Genomic DNA, 17,682 nt, shown 5'->3' on the forward strand with positions numbered 1-17,682 from the left:
TCTTTAACCCTTAGCATTTTAATTATGATGTGTCTTGGTGTGGGCCTCTTTGGTTTCCTCTTGTTTGGGGCTCTCTGTGCTTCCTGGACTTGTAAGTCTATTTCTTTTACTAGGTAGGAGAAGTTTTTGTCATTATTTCTTCAAATAGGTTTTCAATATCTTACTCTCTCTCTTCTCCTTCTGGCACCCCTATAATACGAATGTTGGTACACTTGAAGTTGTCCCAGAGGCTCCTTATACTATGTTTATATTTTTGGATTATTTTTTCTTTTTGCTCTTCTGACTTGGTGTTTTTTTGCTTCCTCATATTCCAAGTCATTGATTTCATTCTCGGAATCCTCTACTCTACTGTTGACTCCCTGTAAATTATTCTTTATTTCAGTTAGTGTATGCTTAATTTCTGACTGGTCCTTTGTCATGTCATTGATGTTCTAATTTCCTTGAAATTTTCACTAAGATCCTTGAAAGTCTCACTAAGTCACTTGAAGCTCTCATTAAGCTCCTTGAGCAATCTTATAACCATTATTTTATTCATTTATTCATGCATTTATTTATTTATTTTCTTTACTGATTAAGGTATTACATATGTGTCCTTATCCCCCACCTCGTCACTCATGCCCTCACCCCCTGGGTGTCTGTGTCCATTGGTTAGGCTTATATGTATGCATACAAATCCTTTGGTTGATCTCTCTCCCTTACCCACCCCCCCCACACCTTTCCTCTGAGGTTTGTTGGTCTGATCGATGCTTCTCTGTCTCTGGATCTGTTTTTTGTTCATCAGTTTATGTTGTTCATTATATTCCACAAATGAGTGAGATCATGTGATATTTATCTTTCTCTGACTTATTTCACTTAGCATAATGCTCTCCAGTTCCATCCATGCTGTTGCAAATGGTAAGAGTTCCTTCTTTTTTACAGCAGCATAGTATTCCATCGTGTAGATGTACCACAGTTTTCTAATCCATTCATCTACTGATGGGCACTTAGGCTGTTTCCAAATCTTAGCTATGGTGAATTGTGCTGCTATGAACATAGGGGTGCATAGATCCTTTCTGATTGGTGTTTCTGGTTTCTTGGGATATATTCCTAGAAGTGGGATCACAGGGTCAAATGGGAGTTCCATGTTTTGTTTTTTGAGGAAACTCCATACTGTCTTCCATAGTGGCTGCACCAGTCTGCATTCCCACCAGCAGTGCACAAGTGTTCCTTTTTCTCCACATCCTCTCCAGCACTTGTCATTTGTTGATTTGTTGATGATAGCCATTCTGACAGGTGTGAGATGGTACCTCATTGTTGTTTTGATTTGCATCTCTCAGATGATTAGTGACTTTGAGCATGTTTTCATATGTCTCTTGGCTTTCTGAATGTCCTCTTTTGAAAGGTGTCTATTTAGATCCTTTGCCCATTTTTTGATTGGATTGTTTATCTTCTTTTTGTTAAGTTGTATGAGTTCCCTATAAATTTTGGAGATTAGGCCCTTATCAGATATAATGTTGGCAAATATGTTCTCCCATGTAGTGGGCTTTCTTGTTGTTTTGTTGATGGTTTCTTTTGCTGTGCAGAAACTTTTTATTTTGATGTAGTCCCATTTGTTCATTTTCTCTTTAGTTTCAACTGCCCTAGGAGCTGTATCAGTGAAGAAATTGCTTTGGCATATGTCTGAGATTTTGTTGCCTTTGGATTCTTCTAGAATTTTTATGGTTTCCTGTCGTACATTTAAGTCCTTTATCCATTTTGAGTTTATTCTTGTGTATGGTGTAAGTTGGTGGTCTAGTTTCATTTTCTTGCATATATCTGTCCAATTCCATTTATTGAATAGACTGTCTTGACTCCATTGTATGTTCTTGCCACCTTTGTCAAATATTAATTGAGCATATTGGTTTGGGTCGATTTCTGGGTTCTCAAATCTATTCCATTGGTCTATATGTCTGTTATGCCAGTACCAGGAAGTTTTGAGAACAGTGGCTTTGTAATACAGCTTAATACTTGCTATTGAGATCCCTCCTACTTTGTTCTTCTTTCTCAGGATTGCTGCAGCTATTTGGGGTCTTTTTTTATTCCAGATGAATTTTTGGAGAGTTCATTCTAGGTCTGTGAAATATGCTGTTGGTATTTTTATAACCATTATTTTGAACTCTGCATCTCATCATTTGCTTGCTTCCATTTCATTTAATTTTTTTTTCCTGGAGATTTCTTCTGTTCTTTCATTTGTCATATGTTTCTTTGTCTCCACATTTTGGCTGCTTTCCTGTATTTGTTTCTATGTATTAGGTAGAGCTGCAATGTCTTCTAGAATTCATAGAGTAGCCTTGTGTAGTAGTGTCCTGTAGGACCCAGTGGCTCACCCTCCCCAGTCACCTGAGCTGGGCATTCTAGGTGTTCTCTTGTGTGGGTGGTGTGCACAGTCTTGTTGTAGTTAAGCCTTGATTGCTTTTGGCATCACTGGGAGGAATTGACTTCCAGGCTAATTGGCTGTGAAGACCCAGCTGCGACTAGAGTGGAAGAGCTGCTGTGCAGGAAATACCCCTATGGAGCAGGGCTTGCTTCAGTGGGGCTTTTGTGCTCACTGAGTCTGTCCCTTGATTGTTTCACTTGTGGGTCTGTAGAGTTGTAATCTGGTATGGTCTGAAGTTGTCCACTCGGTGCACTGGCCCTGGGGACTCCAGGAGGTGCAAAGTCAGCCACTGCCTGGGGCCACCCAGCAGGAGCTACCAAACGATCTGAAGATGGCTGCTATTTGTACTAGGCTTGGAAGTGCTCAGGAGAGGCCAAATTGTGAAGCAAGGCAGGCTGGTACTAGTGCTGGGTCTTGGGCCTCTTATTGCTAGGTATGGGGCACACTGTTCCCAGCTGCTGCTTGTTTAAGAAATTTTAGGGAAGTCTGAAGTCTGAACCAGGATGGGCCATTCATATGGAAAAGCCACTGCAAACAACTTGGGTGGGGCTGCAAGTTAGATGGGGCCGGGTCTCAGGGAATCACCAGGATGGAGCTAACAGTATGAGGCAGGCTGATAGAAACTCAGATATGGCTGCCAGTCAGCTCTGTGATGGGGAGGTTCCAGCAGAAGAACAATGACTCCTGCGAGCACCTCTATCTGGGAGAAAACTGCCCCCAAGTTCTTGCTTTGATGCTAAACAGTCCAGTTCCTCCCTGTATGTCTCTGGTTCCCCCAATATCATCACCCCATGCTGGAGCTCAGAGGAATCAAGTCTGAGTAAGTTCTTGTGTTGGTCCTTTAAAAGGGACTGCCTGGTTCTCCAGCAGCCTCCAAGTCACTCAGACATAATACCTGCTGGTTTTTACAGTCTGAAGTTATGGGGACTTCTCTTCCCAGCTCTGGAACACTGGGATAGGGGTATTGTGTGGGGCTGGGACCCCTTGCTTCTCAAAGGAGGCCTCTGCAGTGGAGATAGCCCTCCCAATTAAAAACACACCACACATGGGTGTCAGACCATCCCATTCGGCACTTCTGTCCCTCCTACCAGTCTGGAAGTACTTTCTTCTTTACTTCTCTAGCTGTAGGACTTCCATTCAGCCAGATTCCAGGCAGTTCTGCATTATGGTTGGTCTGTACGTGAAATGTAATTTTGATATGGTTGTGGGAGGCAGCGAATACAGGCAGTTACCTCTGCCACCATCTTGGTTCTCTCCTGTTCAGTGAATTAAAAAAATTTCAGATATTCTCTTTCCAGTTCTAAAATTTCCATTTAGTTCTTTTCTTTCTCTTTCTCTGCTGAGAATTTCTATTTGTCTAATTTATTTTGAGTATACTTTTCATTGTCACATAGAGTATAGTTATAAAGCTGCTTTACAGTGTCTGCCTCACATTTCCAAAATTCTGAAACAGCGTATAATTGGGTCATGTTTTTGTACCCATTCAGCTACCCTATGTCTCTTAATTGGAGCATTTAGTCCATTTACATTCAAGGTTATTATTAATAGGTACTTTTTTATTGCCTTTTTAATTCTGTATGTTTATAGTTCTCTCTCTCTCTCTCTCTCTCTCTCTCTCTCTCTCTCTCCCCCCTTCTCATCACAGCAGTCTCTTTAGCATTTCTTTCAGTGCTGGTTTGGTGGTGATAAACTCCTTTAGCCTTTTTGTTGTCTGGGAAGCTCTTTATTTGACCATCTATTTTGAATGATAGCCTTTCTGGATAGAGTAATCTTGGTTTCAGATCCTTACTTTTCATTACCTTGAATACTTCATGCCATTCCCTTCTGGCTTGTAGACTTTTTGATGAGAAATCAGGTTACAGCCATATCGGAGTTCCTTTGTAGGTAACAAATTGCTTTTCTCCTGCTGCCTTTAAGATTCTCTCTTTGTTTTTAATTTTAATTGTGATATGTCTGGGTGTGGGCCTGTTTGGGTTCTTCTTGCTTGGGACTCTCTGTGCTTCCTGTATTTGTGTGACTTTTTCCTTCACCAGGTTAGGAAAGTTTTCTGCCATTATTTCTTCAAACACATTCTCTATCCCTTGCTCACTTTCTTCACCTTCTGGTACACCTGCTATTTGAATATTGTTACGTTTCACATTGTCCCACAGCTCCCTTAAGCTGTCCTGTTTTCTAATTCTTTTCTTTTTGATTCTCTGAGTGATTTTTTCTACTCTGTCTTCTAATTCACTGCGCTGATCCTTGGCTTCCCGTAATCTACTCTGTCTTCCTTCCAATGTGTTCTTTATTAATGCTATGTCATTCTTTATTTCCAACTGGCCCTTATTCATAGTTACTATATGTTTTCTCATGCTGTTGAGCATCTTCACCTTCATTATTCTAAACTTTATATCTGATAAATTTTTTTATCTTCATTTTGTTTAGCTTTTTTTCTGGGGAATTCTCTTTTTCTTTCATTTGGGGCTTGTTTTTTGTTTATTTGTTTGTTTGTTTTGTCTCCCCATTTTGGCTGCCTGTTTGGGTTTGTGTCTGTGTATTAGGTAGATTTTCTATGATTCCCAGTCTTCAGTGCAGGACAATGTCAGATGCTGTTTCTGTCTGGCCTTGAGTTCCCTGTTTGGAGCTATAAGCAATCCACAGCTTGTGGCTCCCTCTGCTGGGGCTGGGTTTCTTTTCAATGGACTAAGTTGTACACCAGACTCTGCTTTTCCTAGTCCTGGGCCCAGAAGGAAATCAGGCAAAGACACAAAACCTCTAAAGATCTGCCCCTGCCTACAGTCTGATTGTTATTCTCAGAGTCTTAGTTTGCCTCAGGTTATAGACCACAGGGTAAGTTGAGAGGTCTTCCAACAAAGGCCCACAGCATGAGGGAATGACTCAGCACAGGAAACTTGGGTGGCTGCCCTCCAGGCTCCAACCCCAGAGCCCCCAATCCTGGCTTCTGCTCACACAGCTCCAGTCCACTCTGCCTTCCCTCTGCCAGAGCCCAAGGTGAGTGGCTGCACACAAAATTTTGTGTGTTGGCTCTTTAAATGGGTGCCAGTATTTCTATGTGTCTCTGGCTGGCAGAGAGCAGCCCTGATGCTTTTTACAGCCAGATATTCTGTGGGATCCCTTCTCAGTTCTGGTTCTCTGGGCTGGGGAGCCAAGCTTGGGGTTTAGACCCCAGAGTTCTTAGTGGCAACCTGCCCCTCCCCCCTCCAGCTGAGATATCCCTCTGGAACTTCAGCTACTGCCTGTGGGAGCCCAGCCAGCCTTCTCATGCCTCTGCACTTCCTACCAGTCTCTATGTGGTCTCCACTTTCTGTCCTTGGTTATCAGATGTCTCTCCAGCTAGCCTTCAGTTGATTTGTCAGGGTGCTTTTTCTGTAATTTAGTTGTATTTCCAGTTTGGTCCTAGCAGATTGTCAGTGTTGCTTCCATTTACTCCACCACCATTTTGAATGTTCTGTCACACTATTTTTGTTTATATATCACAACTAGAGGCCCAGTGCATGGATTCGTGCACTAGTGGGGTCTCTCCGCATGGCCTGCAGAGATCGGGCCAAAACCAGCAGTCCAACACCGCCTGCTGCTCCTGCCTGCTGCTCCTGCTCATCCTGGCCCCGCTGCACCTACCATGGGCTCACGCCCAGTCAGTCCCGATTGGGAGAGGCTTGCGCTGCAGCAGCACTCACCAGCCATGAGCCCTGCCTCTGGTTCCCGTTGGTCAGCTGAGCGGTGCTCCTGCTGTGGGAGTGCACTGACCACCAGGGGACAGCTCCTGCGTGAGCATCTGCCCCCTGGTGGTCAGTGTGCATCATAGCGACTGGTCGACTGGTCGTTCGGTCGCTTAGACTTTTATATATATAAACTAGAGACCCGGTGCATGGATTCATGCACATTGAGAGGAAATTAATTGGAATAAATATTTTAGAGGCCGGGGAGGGACCGTGAGAAATTGGCCGGCCGGCGAGGGACTGTGGGAGGTTGGCTCCAGGGTGTGTCTGGCTTATCTCGCCCAGTACCGACTGGGGCCGATTGGGGCCATCTTACCCAGTCCTGATCGGGGCCGATTGGGCCGGCCAGCTGGTGAGGGGCCACGGGAGGTTGGCCGGCTGGGGAAGGACAGCGGGAGGGCTCCAGGGTGTGTCCGGTCCATCTTGCTCAATCCTGATCGGCCGAACCCCAACGGCAAGCTAACCTACCAGTCGGAGTGTCTGCCCCCTGGTAGTCAGTGCGCGTCATAGCAACTGGTGGAACGAACGGTTGGACACTTAGCGTATTAGGCTTTTAGTATATCGGATAGCCCTCTAAACAGCTTGGTGGGCTTGCCTTGGGGGCATTTATTTCTGTGCTATCTTGAAGACTGAACCTTTGTGAACGTTGATGACTGTCTGTATTTTGTAGTGTTGATATATATGTGTCAGTTTACCACTAAAATATTAAGTATATTGTCTGTGATCTCTTCTGATAATTGTATGTGAACTGTATTTAAAGTATATGCACTGTCCTTTCCTCTCCAGATTTTCCTTCTTGACTTAAGGTCCATATAGCTTTTGTAGCATTGCAGGGTACATTCTATTATTTTGTACCAACATAGAATTTTTGTTTTAGTTGAATTCGATAGATATTTACTATCTGTTGGAACAAGGCACACACATGGGTGGAGAGAATGAAAACACAGGCTTTGACCTATAGAAGCACGAGGTCCAGAAGGGGATGAGATAAGTGTGCAAACCAGCCATCAGGTAGAATGTGACAATCATTAGAAAGGTGGCAGTGAAGTTGTGGAGGGAGAGGCTCTGTCCTGTTGGGTACAGTCAGGAAAGCTTTTATGAAAGAGGTGACATTTGAGCTGGCTCTTGATAGATGTATAGTATCTGTTCCTTTGCATGGTAGTGGGAGGCAAAATATGTGATGGAGACAGGAGAGCAAAGGAGGGAGTTAATTTAATCTACGGATTCTGATTGAAGGTAAAGGTTAAGTATGTTTGTTGCATGTTGGAAAGGGTCTTAACGTCAGAAGAAATAGCTTGAAATTAATTTGGGCAAGAGTGATGTGGTCTCTGTCGGCCCATGAACTGAAGGGGTCCTGGCTTGATTCTGGTGAAGGATATGTACATATGTACTGCAGGCAGGGTACATATCCTCCCTTCCACTCTCTCTAAAAATCTATGGAAAAAATATCCTCGGGTGAGGATTAACAAAAAGAAAGAAAGAAAAAGAGAGAGAGAGAGAGAGAGAGAGAGAGAGAGAGAGAGAGAGAGAGAGAGAGAGAGAGAGAGAGAGAGAGAGAGAGAGAGAGAGAGAGAGAGAGAGAGAGAGAGAGAGAGAGAGAGAGAGAGAGAAAGAAAGAAAGAAAGAAAGAAAGAAAAGAGTGATGAGCTCTCAAAGCTCTATGTGAAAGTGATATGGTCCCATATGCTCAGGACCCTGTGCTTGCACGTGTGTAACAGGTGGATTTAGTAGCCTTTGGTTGTCTAGCATGTGTGCCTTTCTTTAAGTGAACTCATGACAACTATTAGTTTTCTTGGGGAAAAGCCCATTGAACTTTAAATACTTATTTCATGTATCTACTGATATATTCACTGAATATTTACCATTTTATGATGTAGCAGGTATATGGTAGGATGCCAAATACAGTTTCTACCTTCAAGGTGTGCTTAGGGGCAGGTTTTGGTAGACTTCACAGCTGAGACAGTTCTTCAGCTGTACCGTACCTCGGAGGAAGGAGGAAAAGTGGGAGCTCCAGGTAGAGGAATGGCATGGAGGCATTTACCTGGCTAGCACAAAAGCATATAGAAGCATGACACAGAGAAGTAACTCCATGCTGTTAATGGATCTGAAGAGTTGGGTGTGAGGCAAAAGGGAGAGCTGAGGTGGGGAGGAAGCACCAGCCTGTAGAGAACCTTGTGGGACACTTCAAGAGACTTTATCTTGAAGGCAAGGGGAAGATATTGAGTTAGTTTACGTAGGTACAGAGAAACAATCAGTTCTGTGATTTAATTGAAAGGAAAAAAGGTGAGAGGTAGTTCCCATGATCCCAATAAGGCCAAAGAAAGACTGTAGAATATAGAGAAAGAACCCAGATAAGGGAAAGACACACAAGAGTTCAGTGGTTTGACCATATGCAGAGTGAAAGTCAAGCCTCATTTTATTATCTACTAATGGTTTCCAGCCTGTAGACAGGGTTGGTAGGTAGAGGAGTCAGCTTGAGAAGGGAGCACTCCAAGGGTGCCTGGGAGAAAGAGGCAGTGGGAGGACCCTAGGTGTGTTAATTCCATGAACTTCCCAAACTATGTCCTGGCTTATCATATATATATAATTTAAATGCCTATATCCTATGAATAGATAGCCTAGGTGTCTTGTGTTTTAGATTCATGACAGTAGTTTTATGTGTATTTTAATGCAGAAAGTAAATACTCCCATGCCAGCATCTGTTCAGTTTGCTCTTTCTTAGTTGGGTAAGTGCTCTAGATTTAACCTATGGATTGTCTCCTTAACCCTAATACCCTGACCACCAGAAGCAACAATACTGATTTATATGATCTTTACCCCTTGGCAGTCTATTCTAGAGTGGGATTTTTTGTAAGAAAAGAGGAGACTGAGAAAGGTGCTAGGATGTTAAAATGAGCGATGTCGTTTTTGTTGTTGGCCATCTGACTCATTCTTGCAAAATAAAGGGAAGAGTGTGGATGACTTTTTGAAACCTACTTCTTGAAGTCATTTTCCCTAACACTTTGGAAAAGCTGATGTGTCTATATTCAGAAATAATATTGACCTGAGGGAGATTCCCTACTGGGGGCTTGGTGGCTTGTTGCCTGAACCTTTGAAATGTGAAGGAAGCCCCCAGAACGAGGCTATAGACCTTGTGGTGATACTTGCCAGCATGATCAATATGACACATCTAACGTGTGTGTGTGTGTGGCGGGGGGCGGGTGTCTGAGTTTTTCATGTTTCCAGTAAGTGAAGATGAATTTAATCAGATTTTACTTTTAAAATTGAGAAATAGCATGTGTTTGGGGGCAGACTTCACTGCTTGCAGAAGTCTTCATTACCAATTATTGATCATCAGAAACTTTGCTAAATTCCCTTTTCTTTTGACTAATGTAATATGAATAGAAATGCCAAGAAGCCTTCCTTGCAATGTCATTTATCTCTTACCAATCTCATCTTCCTTTCAGATATTATCAGATGCAACACAGCCTCTTGAAAGTCAGAATTTTTCTCCTGTGGTGCGAGATGTAAGTTCTAAAAATAATTTTTTTCTATGAGTGTACTTTTCCCCACTGCCATCCCCCCTCCCCTGTCTCCCTTCCCTTCCTCCCTCCCCATGTCTCTGTCTCTTCTCTATCAATCATGAGCCTATGTTTGTGGGACTAATATGTGGATATTAAAGAAATGTCTTGTGTCATATACATTTAGGCAGTGATTACATCCAACGGTATTTTGACTGATAAGTATAAATATATCCAGAAACTCCGAGAGAGCAGGTAAGCATTGTTCTTATCTTGGATCTGATGAGTATTTTTTAATGTTTCAATGTGAGTTCAGAAGAACTAGGTTTATACAACAGGAAAAATTTGAAAATGCCTATAAATATAGGACACCCAAACTAAGTGACTGGTTGAAACCAGTGTGAATTATTTTCTCTGGGACAGTGTTGGGCTGTATCCTATTCTGTGTAGATTTGTATGCAAACCAACGTAAGTCCAAAAGACTATCCTTTCTGGGAACCCCCCTCTCTAATACTTTGCCTATTGTCATGCCTCTGTTACTTGCTTGAAGGACAGTGAGCAAACTAACTCTTTCTGTAGTGCTTTCAGTCTGGCTTTTAGTTGAGGGTGTGGACTCCCTTTTGTGTAGTGTAATATTTAGGAAAGTGGGCTCTTGGTTAGAGAGTAGAAGCTGTGAAGAAAGAAAATGATCAGAAGTCGGTTTTCCCGGGGATTCTTCCTAGGAGGAAGGTGCCAAAAAGTACCTTGACAAATCTGCCCAAGACAATAGTTCTCACAGGAAGGCACTTAGCTAAGGCCCTCATTCCCTCAACTGATTTTCCTACTCAAAGTTTGAAAACGTTGACATTTCTTTGGAATGTTCTAGTCCTCTTCAGCTGAGTGCACTTGGTTTGTGTTTAGCTCTGCTCCCCACTGGTCTATTCCCATCTAACAAAATAACCCATGCACCGAATGCTCAGGAGAAAGCAGAGTGGGGAAATTAGTAACAAATAAACAAGCAAACAGATTGTCTTATCTTCTTTCTCAGTTGTTGTCTCTACAAGAGGTAAATGAAGAGCGCTGCACAGATCTGTTATGCTTTTTCCATGTATTTGCTTGTAGTTACTTTTTATGCTTCAATGAAATATTTTGGCATAAGACAGCAAGAGTGTATAATTTGTGTGTAAAAAAAAAAGCTAACTCTGCAACTTAAGAGAGTTAATTATTGGGGAAATGGCATGTGTATTTGTTTTTTTATACTCCCTGTGTCTTTTGATTCTCATCACCTGATGCTCTCATACTAATCCTAATGCCATATCTAACGTGACCAGTGACGATGGCATCTTCACTCTCACACACCTTATTTCATGTGGCAGCAGGTCTACTTGGCTCCAGTCACTAGGGTTTCCTGCCTTCCTTCCCTAGCGGAATCTAGTGCCAAGAGAGTAATATGAAGATTGAATTTTGAAAGGAAATTTAATTATCTTGCACCCTGCCTTATTCTTATGTTATCTTTATCACTTAACACAGAGGTTATTAACCTGGAGTGTTGGGTGGTGCTGATGAGATGAACTGTATTAGAATCTAGGTACGATTTTTAAAAAAAAATTATTTTGAACACCACATTTAGACATCAAAATATGTTTCAATTATATACACTGTAGGAAGTGTTATTAGGAAGCATATCCAATAATCAAATAAAATAGTGATATTTTCTGGGAGATGGTATGGAATGGGGGTAGAAGTTAAAGACCTTCCCTTATCAGTAATATAAGTATTGGGGCGATGAGAGACCAGGGCATTTTACATTTATAGTTATTTTTATTCAATCATAATTAATGAAAAAGTTCAAGTTTGAGAGATATCCTGGTCTAAAAGATCTAAACAACAGAGCTTGCTGCTTAAGTTCCTGGCACCAGGCCATTTTCATGGTTGTACATAGATATCTGGGAATTTGATTCAGAAGGCCTTTATTGAGTACCTATTATATTTAAGACAAACTAAATTGAGAATCAATGGGTTTATAAAGATGAGTAAGACTTAATCACTGTCTTGGAGGTCATAGTTTGTTGGAAAGACAAAGAGTTATCTGTCAGGAAGGTACAAATTCTGAACAGAATGAACTGTTCAAGAATTAAATTCCTGCCTTGTAACTTCTCTTAGGTTTCCATATTTGACCCCTGACATTTGTGATTTCAAAGTTATGGTTTCAACTGTTGTCAAGTGATCCTAAAGATAAACAGCCAAACAAATGTCTAATATGGATGATAATAATCTCCTCGGATTTTGTGTGGAGTGAATAAGGTTTCCATGGTAAAGCTTCTAGCATGATTATGAATCACGTCCCCTGGGAGGACAAAGTGTGAGACTAAGTTACTCAATCGTGAGTAAGAGAGTCAATGGTCCAGCATCTGTGACTCACTGGGCAAATGCATGAAAGTCTGTGAACATACACCTCAGAGATGTCAGGGACTGTTGTCTATTGTACAAAATCTAAAATAATCAATGAAAAATGTTAGTGTAGGGAACTCCCGTTGAGGTTCTTTTTATGAATAATGTGGGGAAATTATTGCTTCATAGTGTTAACTTTTAGTTTGGTTTGTTGCCAGAAAGATTCTATTATTTAATTTTTGTTGTTGTTGTTAGATGATACCCCTACCCTGCCTTTTTATTGATTTTTTTTTTTATAGGGAACGCGCTCAGTCACTTTCAATGGGCACCAAGAAAAAGGTCTTGGTCCTTGGAACTGGTTATGTATCTGAGCCTGTATTGGAATACCTGTCAAGAGATAACAACATAGAAATAACAGTAGGTAAATGAGCCCTGATATTTGAAGAAGAAGAAGAAAAACCAATTCCATGTTTCCCTTGTGAATTTTAAATTACTGTTTTGTTTCTAAACTTTGAAAAATTACTTTGGAGATATTACTTTGTTTGCTCTCTTACTAGTAGAGGGAAATCTAAAATTTGGGCTTCTTTATTCTTGAAATAGGCTCTGACCTAAGGAATCAAATTGAGCAGTTAGGCAAGAAATATAATATCAATCCTGTTATCATGGACATCAGTAAACAGGAAGAGAAGTTGGCCTCCTTGGTGGCAAAACAGCATCTTGTCATCAGGTTAGTATTTAGCAAGAAATGATTGCTGCGTATTTTGTTGATGCTGTTATTTCCCTTTCCTTAATTTTCAAATCTTAAAATTTAGCAAACTGGTGGCCTTTCATGAAAGTTAGCATTAGCAAAATCTGTTTTATATTTAATTTTTCTTGATTGAGTTTCCCTGCTGAATAGTGATAATGCTGTGGAACATGGTTATCCTGTAATGTTCCTCAAATAACTTATTTTTAAGTTGCAGAAAGAATGTGTTGAGGTAAGCACAGTGACTACCAAAATAAAATAAGGGATATGTTTCACAAAAAATTATATAATGATGTATCAAATCTTTTTGGTTTGAATGTTTCAATTTTAGTTTTTGATGTTTTAAAGTAAATATTAATCAAGTTTGATATGTTGCTTTGAAAATTACATTTGTATTTTGTGTATGTTTTTACAAGTGGTCTTTCTAAGTATTTGAATTAATTGACTTAGAGTTATGGCCCCTGGCTATAACTATATCACATAAACAATCAGTTATGAACTCTAATCCCTTTGTCTAAAAAAGCACTATCAATCAAAGTTCTATCATTCTAGTTCTCAACATATTATTAGGTTAGCGTTAGTCGCAGTGGTCGGCAAACTGCGGCTCGCGAGCCACATGCGGCTCTTTGGCCCCTTCAGTGTGGCTCTTCCACAAAATATCGACTTCTGCGCATGGGCCACAAAGTTTCAATCGCACTGTACGTGCATGCCCGCATGTGGTATTTTGTGGAAGAGCCACACTCAAGGGGCCAAAGAGCCACATGTGGCTCGCAAGCCACAGTTTGCCGACCACGGGCCATTAGTGCAATTAATGCCAAATAAAAAAATATTAGATCTAGATAACACTTTTAGTAGGCAAGTTTTCAATGATCGGAAGGTGACAAAAAGTCTCCACTTAGCCTTTCAGATGATGTAATTCTACACTTTCTATTAATACTTTTTCAACAAAGCATTTTGCAAGTATTTTGCTCATTGGCTTTTTTTTTTAAAAATATATTTTATTGATGAGGAAGGGAGAAGGATAGAGTTAGAAACATCGATCAGCTGCCTCCTGCACACTCCCCACTGGGGATGTGCCTGCAACCAAGGCACATGCCCCTGACCAGAATCGAACCTGGGACCCTTGAGTCCGCAGGCCGACGCTCTATCCACTGAGCCAGATTGGTCAGGGCTTTGCTCATTGGCTTTTAAATTATTTCCATATTTAGTAATAATTCTTTTATGTTTTTATTCTCAATTACAGTTTATTTTTAGTATTCTTTTGTATTGGTTTCAGATGTACAGAATCGTGGTTAGACAATTCTTTTATTATTTATTTATTTTTTAAAATTTATTTTTATTTATAGAGAATTTTTTAAGGAGTGTTGAAAATTTAATATGATTTTCCTAAGTATTCAAAAGGATTAAATAATGAACATTATTGAAGTATTCTTAATCTTCCAAAAATATACTACAACACAAAAAGTTAATGGGTTTCACTTAAATTTAATTTTCTTGGGCTTAAATAAATAGCTATTAATTTAACCATGTTATCTTTCTTCTTTTTTTTTAATTGAGTTTATTGGGATGGCATTGCTTCACAAAACCATACAGGTTTCAAGTGTACAACTCAACCAGATATCATCTGCCCACTGCATGTGCATCCATCGCCCCAAGCAAAGTATCTTTGTGTCACAATTCTCCCCACCTTTACCCAGCTACCTCCCACTACCTTTTCCCTCTGGCTATCACCACAGTGTTGTCTGTGTTATATACTTAAGGGGTTGGTTGTTTCGTTTGTTTGTTTTGCTTAATTCTTTCACTCTCTTTCATCTAGCCCTTCAACACCCTCCCTCCTTCAGCTGTCAGTCTGTTCCATGTATCCATGCCTCTGTTTCTATTTTGCTCGCCCGTTTATTTTGTTTGTTAGATTCCACACATATAAGTGAGATCATAGGGTATTTGTCTTTCTCTTACTGCCTTATTTCACTTAGTATTATAATCTCCAGGTCCATCCATACTGTTGCAAAACGTAAGATTTCCTTTATTTTAAGTCCCAGTGGTATTTTTTTTTTTGAGTCTTTAAATTTTTTTTTAAAAATCTTTATTGTTGAAAGTATTGCATATGTAATTTTCCCCCATTAACCCCCTCCTGCCTACCCCAAGCCCCCAGTCCAGGCCTTCACCATCCTATTGTCTGTGCCCATGGGTTATGCATATATGCATACAAGGTCTTTGCTTGATTACTTCCCACCCACCACTCTCCCCCACCTTCCGTCTGAGATTTCACACTTTGTTCCATGCTTCTGTGTTTCTGGATCCACTGCATTCCTCAGTTTATTTTGTTTCTTAGATTCTACATATGAGTGAGATCATGTGATACCTGTCTTTTTCTGACTGACTTATTTCACTTAGCATGAGCCCGTTTATTTTGTTTGTTAGATTCCACACATATAAGTGAGATCATAGGGTATTTGTCTTTCTCTTACTGCCTTATTTCACTTAGTATTATAATCTCCAGGTCCATCCATACTGTTGCAAAACGTAAGATTTCCTTTATTTTAAGTCCCAGTGGTATTTTTTTTTTTGAGTCTTTAAATTTTTTTTTAAAAATCTTTATTGTTGAAAGTATTGCATATGTAATTTTCCCCCATTAACCCCCTCCTGCCTACCCCAAGCCCCCAGTCCAGGCCTTCACCATCCTATTGTCTGTGCCCATGGGTTATGCATATATGCATACAAGGTCTTTGCTTGATTACTTCCCACCCACCACTCTCCCCCACCTTCCGTCTGAGATTTCACACTTTGTTCCATGCTTCTGTGTTTCTGGATCCACTGCATTCCTCAGTTTATTTTGTTTCTTAGATTCTACATATGAGTGAGATCATGTGATACCTGTCTTTTTCTGACTGACTTATTTCACTTAGCATGATACTTTCCAGGTCCCTCCATGCTGTCTCAAAGGGGAAGAGAGTCTTCTTTTTAGTATGCTGCATAGTATTCCATGGTGTACATGGACCACAGCTTTTTTATCCACTCACCTGCTGATGGGCACTTGGGCTGTTTCCAGACCATAGCTATTGTAAATTGCGCTGCTATGAACATAGGGGTGTATACATTCTTTCTGATTGGTGCTTCAGGTTTTTTAGGATATATTCGTAGAAGTGGGATCACTGGGTCAAATGGCAATTCCATATTTAACTTTTTGAGGAAACTCCAAACTGTGTTCCATAATGGCTGCACCAGTCTGCATTCCCACTAGCAGTGTACTAGGGTTCCTTTTTCTCTATATCCTCACCAACTCTTGTCATTTGTTGATTTGTTGATGGTAGCCATCCTGAAAGGTGTGAGGTGAAACCCCATTATGGTTTTAATTTACATTTCTCTGATGATCAGTGACTTTGAGCATTTTTTCATATGTCTCTTGGCCATATGTATGTCTACTATTTAGATCCTTTGCCCGTTTTTAAATTGGATTGTCTTTCTTTTGTTAAATTGTATGAGTTCCTTATATATTTTGGATATTAACCCTTTATCAGATGTATCATTGCCAAATATGTTCTCCCATACTGTGGGCTCCCTTTTCATTTTGTTGATAGTTTCTTTTGCTGTGCAGAGGCTTTTTATTTTGATGTAGTCCCATTTGTTTATTTTCTCCTTAGTTTCCTTTGCCCTAGGAGATGTATCCATAAACATATGGCTACCAGAGATATCTGAGATTTTGTTGCCTATGGTTTCTTCTAGGATTTTTATGGTTTCCTGACCTACATTTAAGTCTTTTACCCATTTTGAGTTTATTCTTGTGTATGGTGTAAGTTGGTGGTCTAGTTTCATTTTTTTTTGCCATGTATCTGTCCAATTTTCCCAACACCATTTATTAAAGAGACTATCTTTACTCCATTGTATCCTCTTGCCTCCTTTGTCGAATAATAACTGAGCGTAATGGCTTGGGCCAATTCTGGGGTCTCTGTTCTGTTCCATTGGTTTATACACCTGTTCTTGTGCCAGTACCAGGCTGTTTTGAGTACAGTGGCTCTGTAGTATCACTTGATATCTGGTATTGTGATTCCTTAAACTTTGTTCTTCTTTCTCAAGATTGCTACAGCTATTCGGGGTCTTGTTTGGTTCCATATAAATTTTTGGAGTATTTGTTCTACATCTGTGAAATATGCTGTAGGTATTTTAAGAGGGATTGTATTGAATCTGTAGATTGCCTTGGGTAGTGTGGACATTTTAGTGATGTTAATTCTTCTAATCCATGAACACGGTATATTCTTCCACTTTTTAATACCTTCCTCTATCTCTCTTTTCAACGTCCTGTAGTTTTCTAAGTATAAGTCTTTTACCTCCTTGGTTAAATTTATTCCAAAGTATCTTATTTTTGTTGTTGTTACAATGGTAAATGGGATATATTGTTTGGTTTCTCTTTCTGAGAATTCTTTATTGGTGTATAAAAAAAGCCATTGATTTTTGAGTGTTGATTTTGTATCCTGCTACATTGCAAAATTCATTTATTAAATCTAGTAGTTTTTTGGTGGAGTCTTTAGGGTTTTCCATGTACAATATCATGTCATTTGCAAAAACAAAGAGTTTTATTTCCTCCTTTCCATTTGGATGCCATTTATTTCTTCTTCTTGTCTGATTGCTGTGACTAGGACTTCTAATACTATGTTGAATAAGAGTGGTGAAAGTGGACATCCCTGTCTTGTTCCTGTTCTTAAGGGAAATGGTTTTAGTTTTTTCCCATTGAGTATGATGTTCGTTGTAGGCTTGTCATGTATAGCTTTTATCATGTTGAGATATACTCTCTCTATTCCCATTATGCTGAGAGTTTTTATCAAAAATGGGTGTTGGATTTTGTCAAATGCTTTTTCTGTGTATTAATATGATAATGTGATTTTTGTCTTTCACTTGGTTTATGTGATGTATCACGTTTATTAATTTGTGACTATTGTACCAGCCTTGCATCCCTGG

General features: G+C 40.2%; 1 protein-coding gene across 4 annotated transcripts in view; it reads left to right on the forward strand.

The window, feature by feature from the left end:
- Positions 1 to 17,682, forward strand: part of AASS (aminoadipate-semialdehyde synthase) — a 68,283-nt gene that overhangs the window by 27,560 nt on the left and 23,041 nt on the right. For all 4 annotated transcript variants that reach the window (XM_014549919.1, XM_014549917.1, XM_014549918.1 and 1 more), the window contains 4 exons: positions 9,561 to 9,620; positions 9,802 to 9,869; positions 12,284 to 12,405; positions 12,585 to 12,711. In XM_014549919.1, the coding sequence (XP_014405405.1) occupies positions 9,561 to 9,620; positions 9,802 to 9,869; positions 12,284 to 12,405; positions 12,585 to 12,711 (377 nt within the window). The remainder of the gene's footprint in view (positions 1 to 9,560; positions 9,621 to 9,801; positions 9,870 to 12,283; positions 12,406 to 12,584; positions 12,712 to 17,682) is intronic.

The sequence above is a fragment of the Myotis brandtii genome, unplaced genomic scaffold (assembly GCF_000412655.1).
Source record: "Myotis brandtii unplaced genomic scaffold, ASM41265v1 scaffold575, whole genome shotgun sequence".
In the NCBI taxonomy this organism is placed as follows: Eukaryota; Metazoa; Chordata; class Mammalia; order Chiroptera; family Vespertilionidae; genus Myotis; species Myotis brandtii.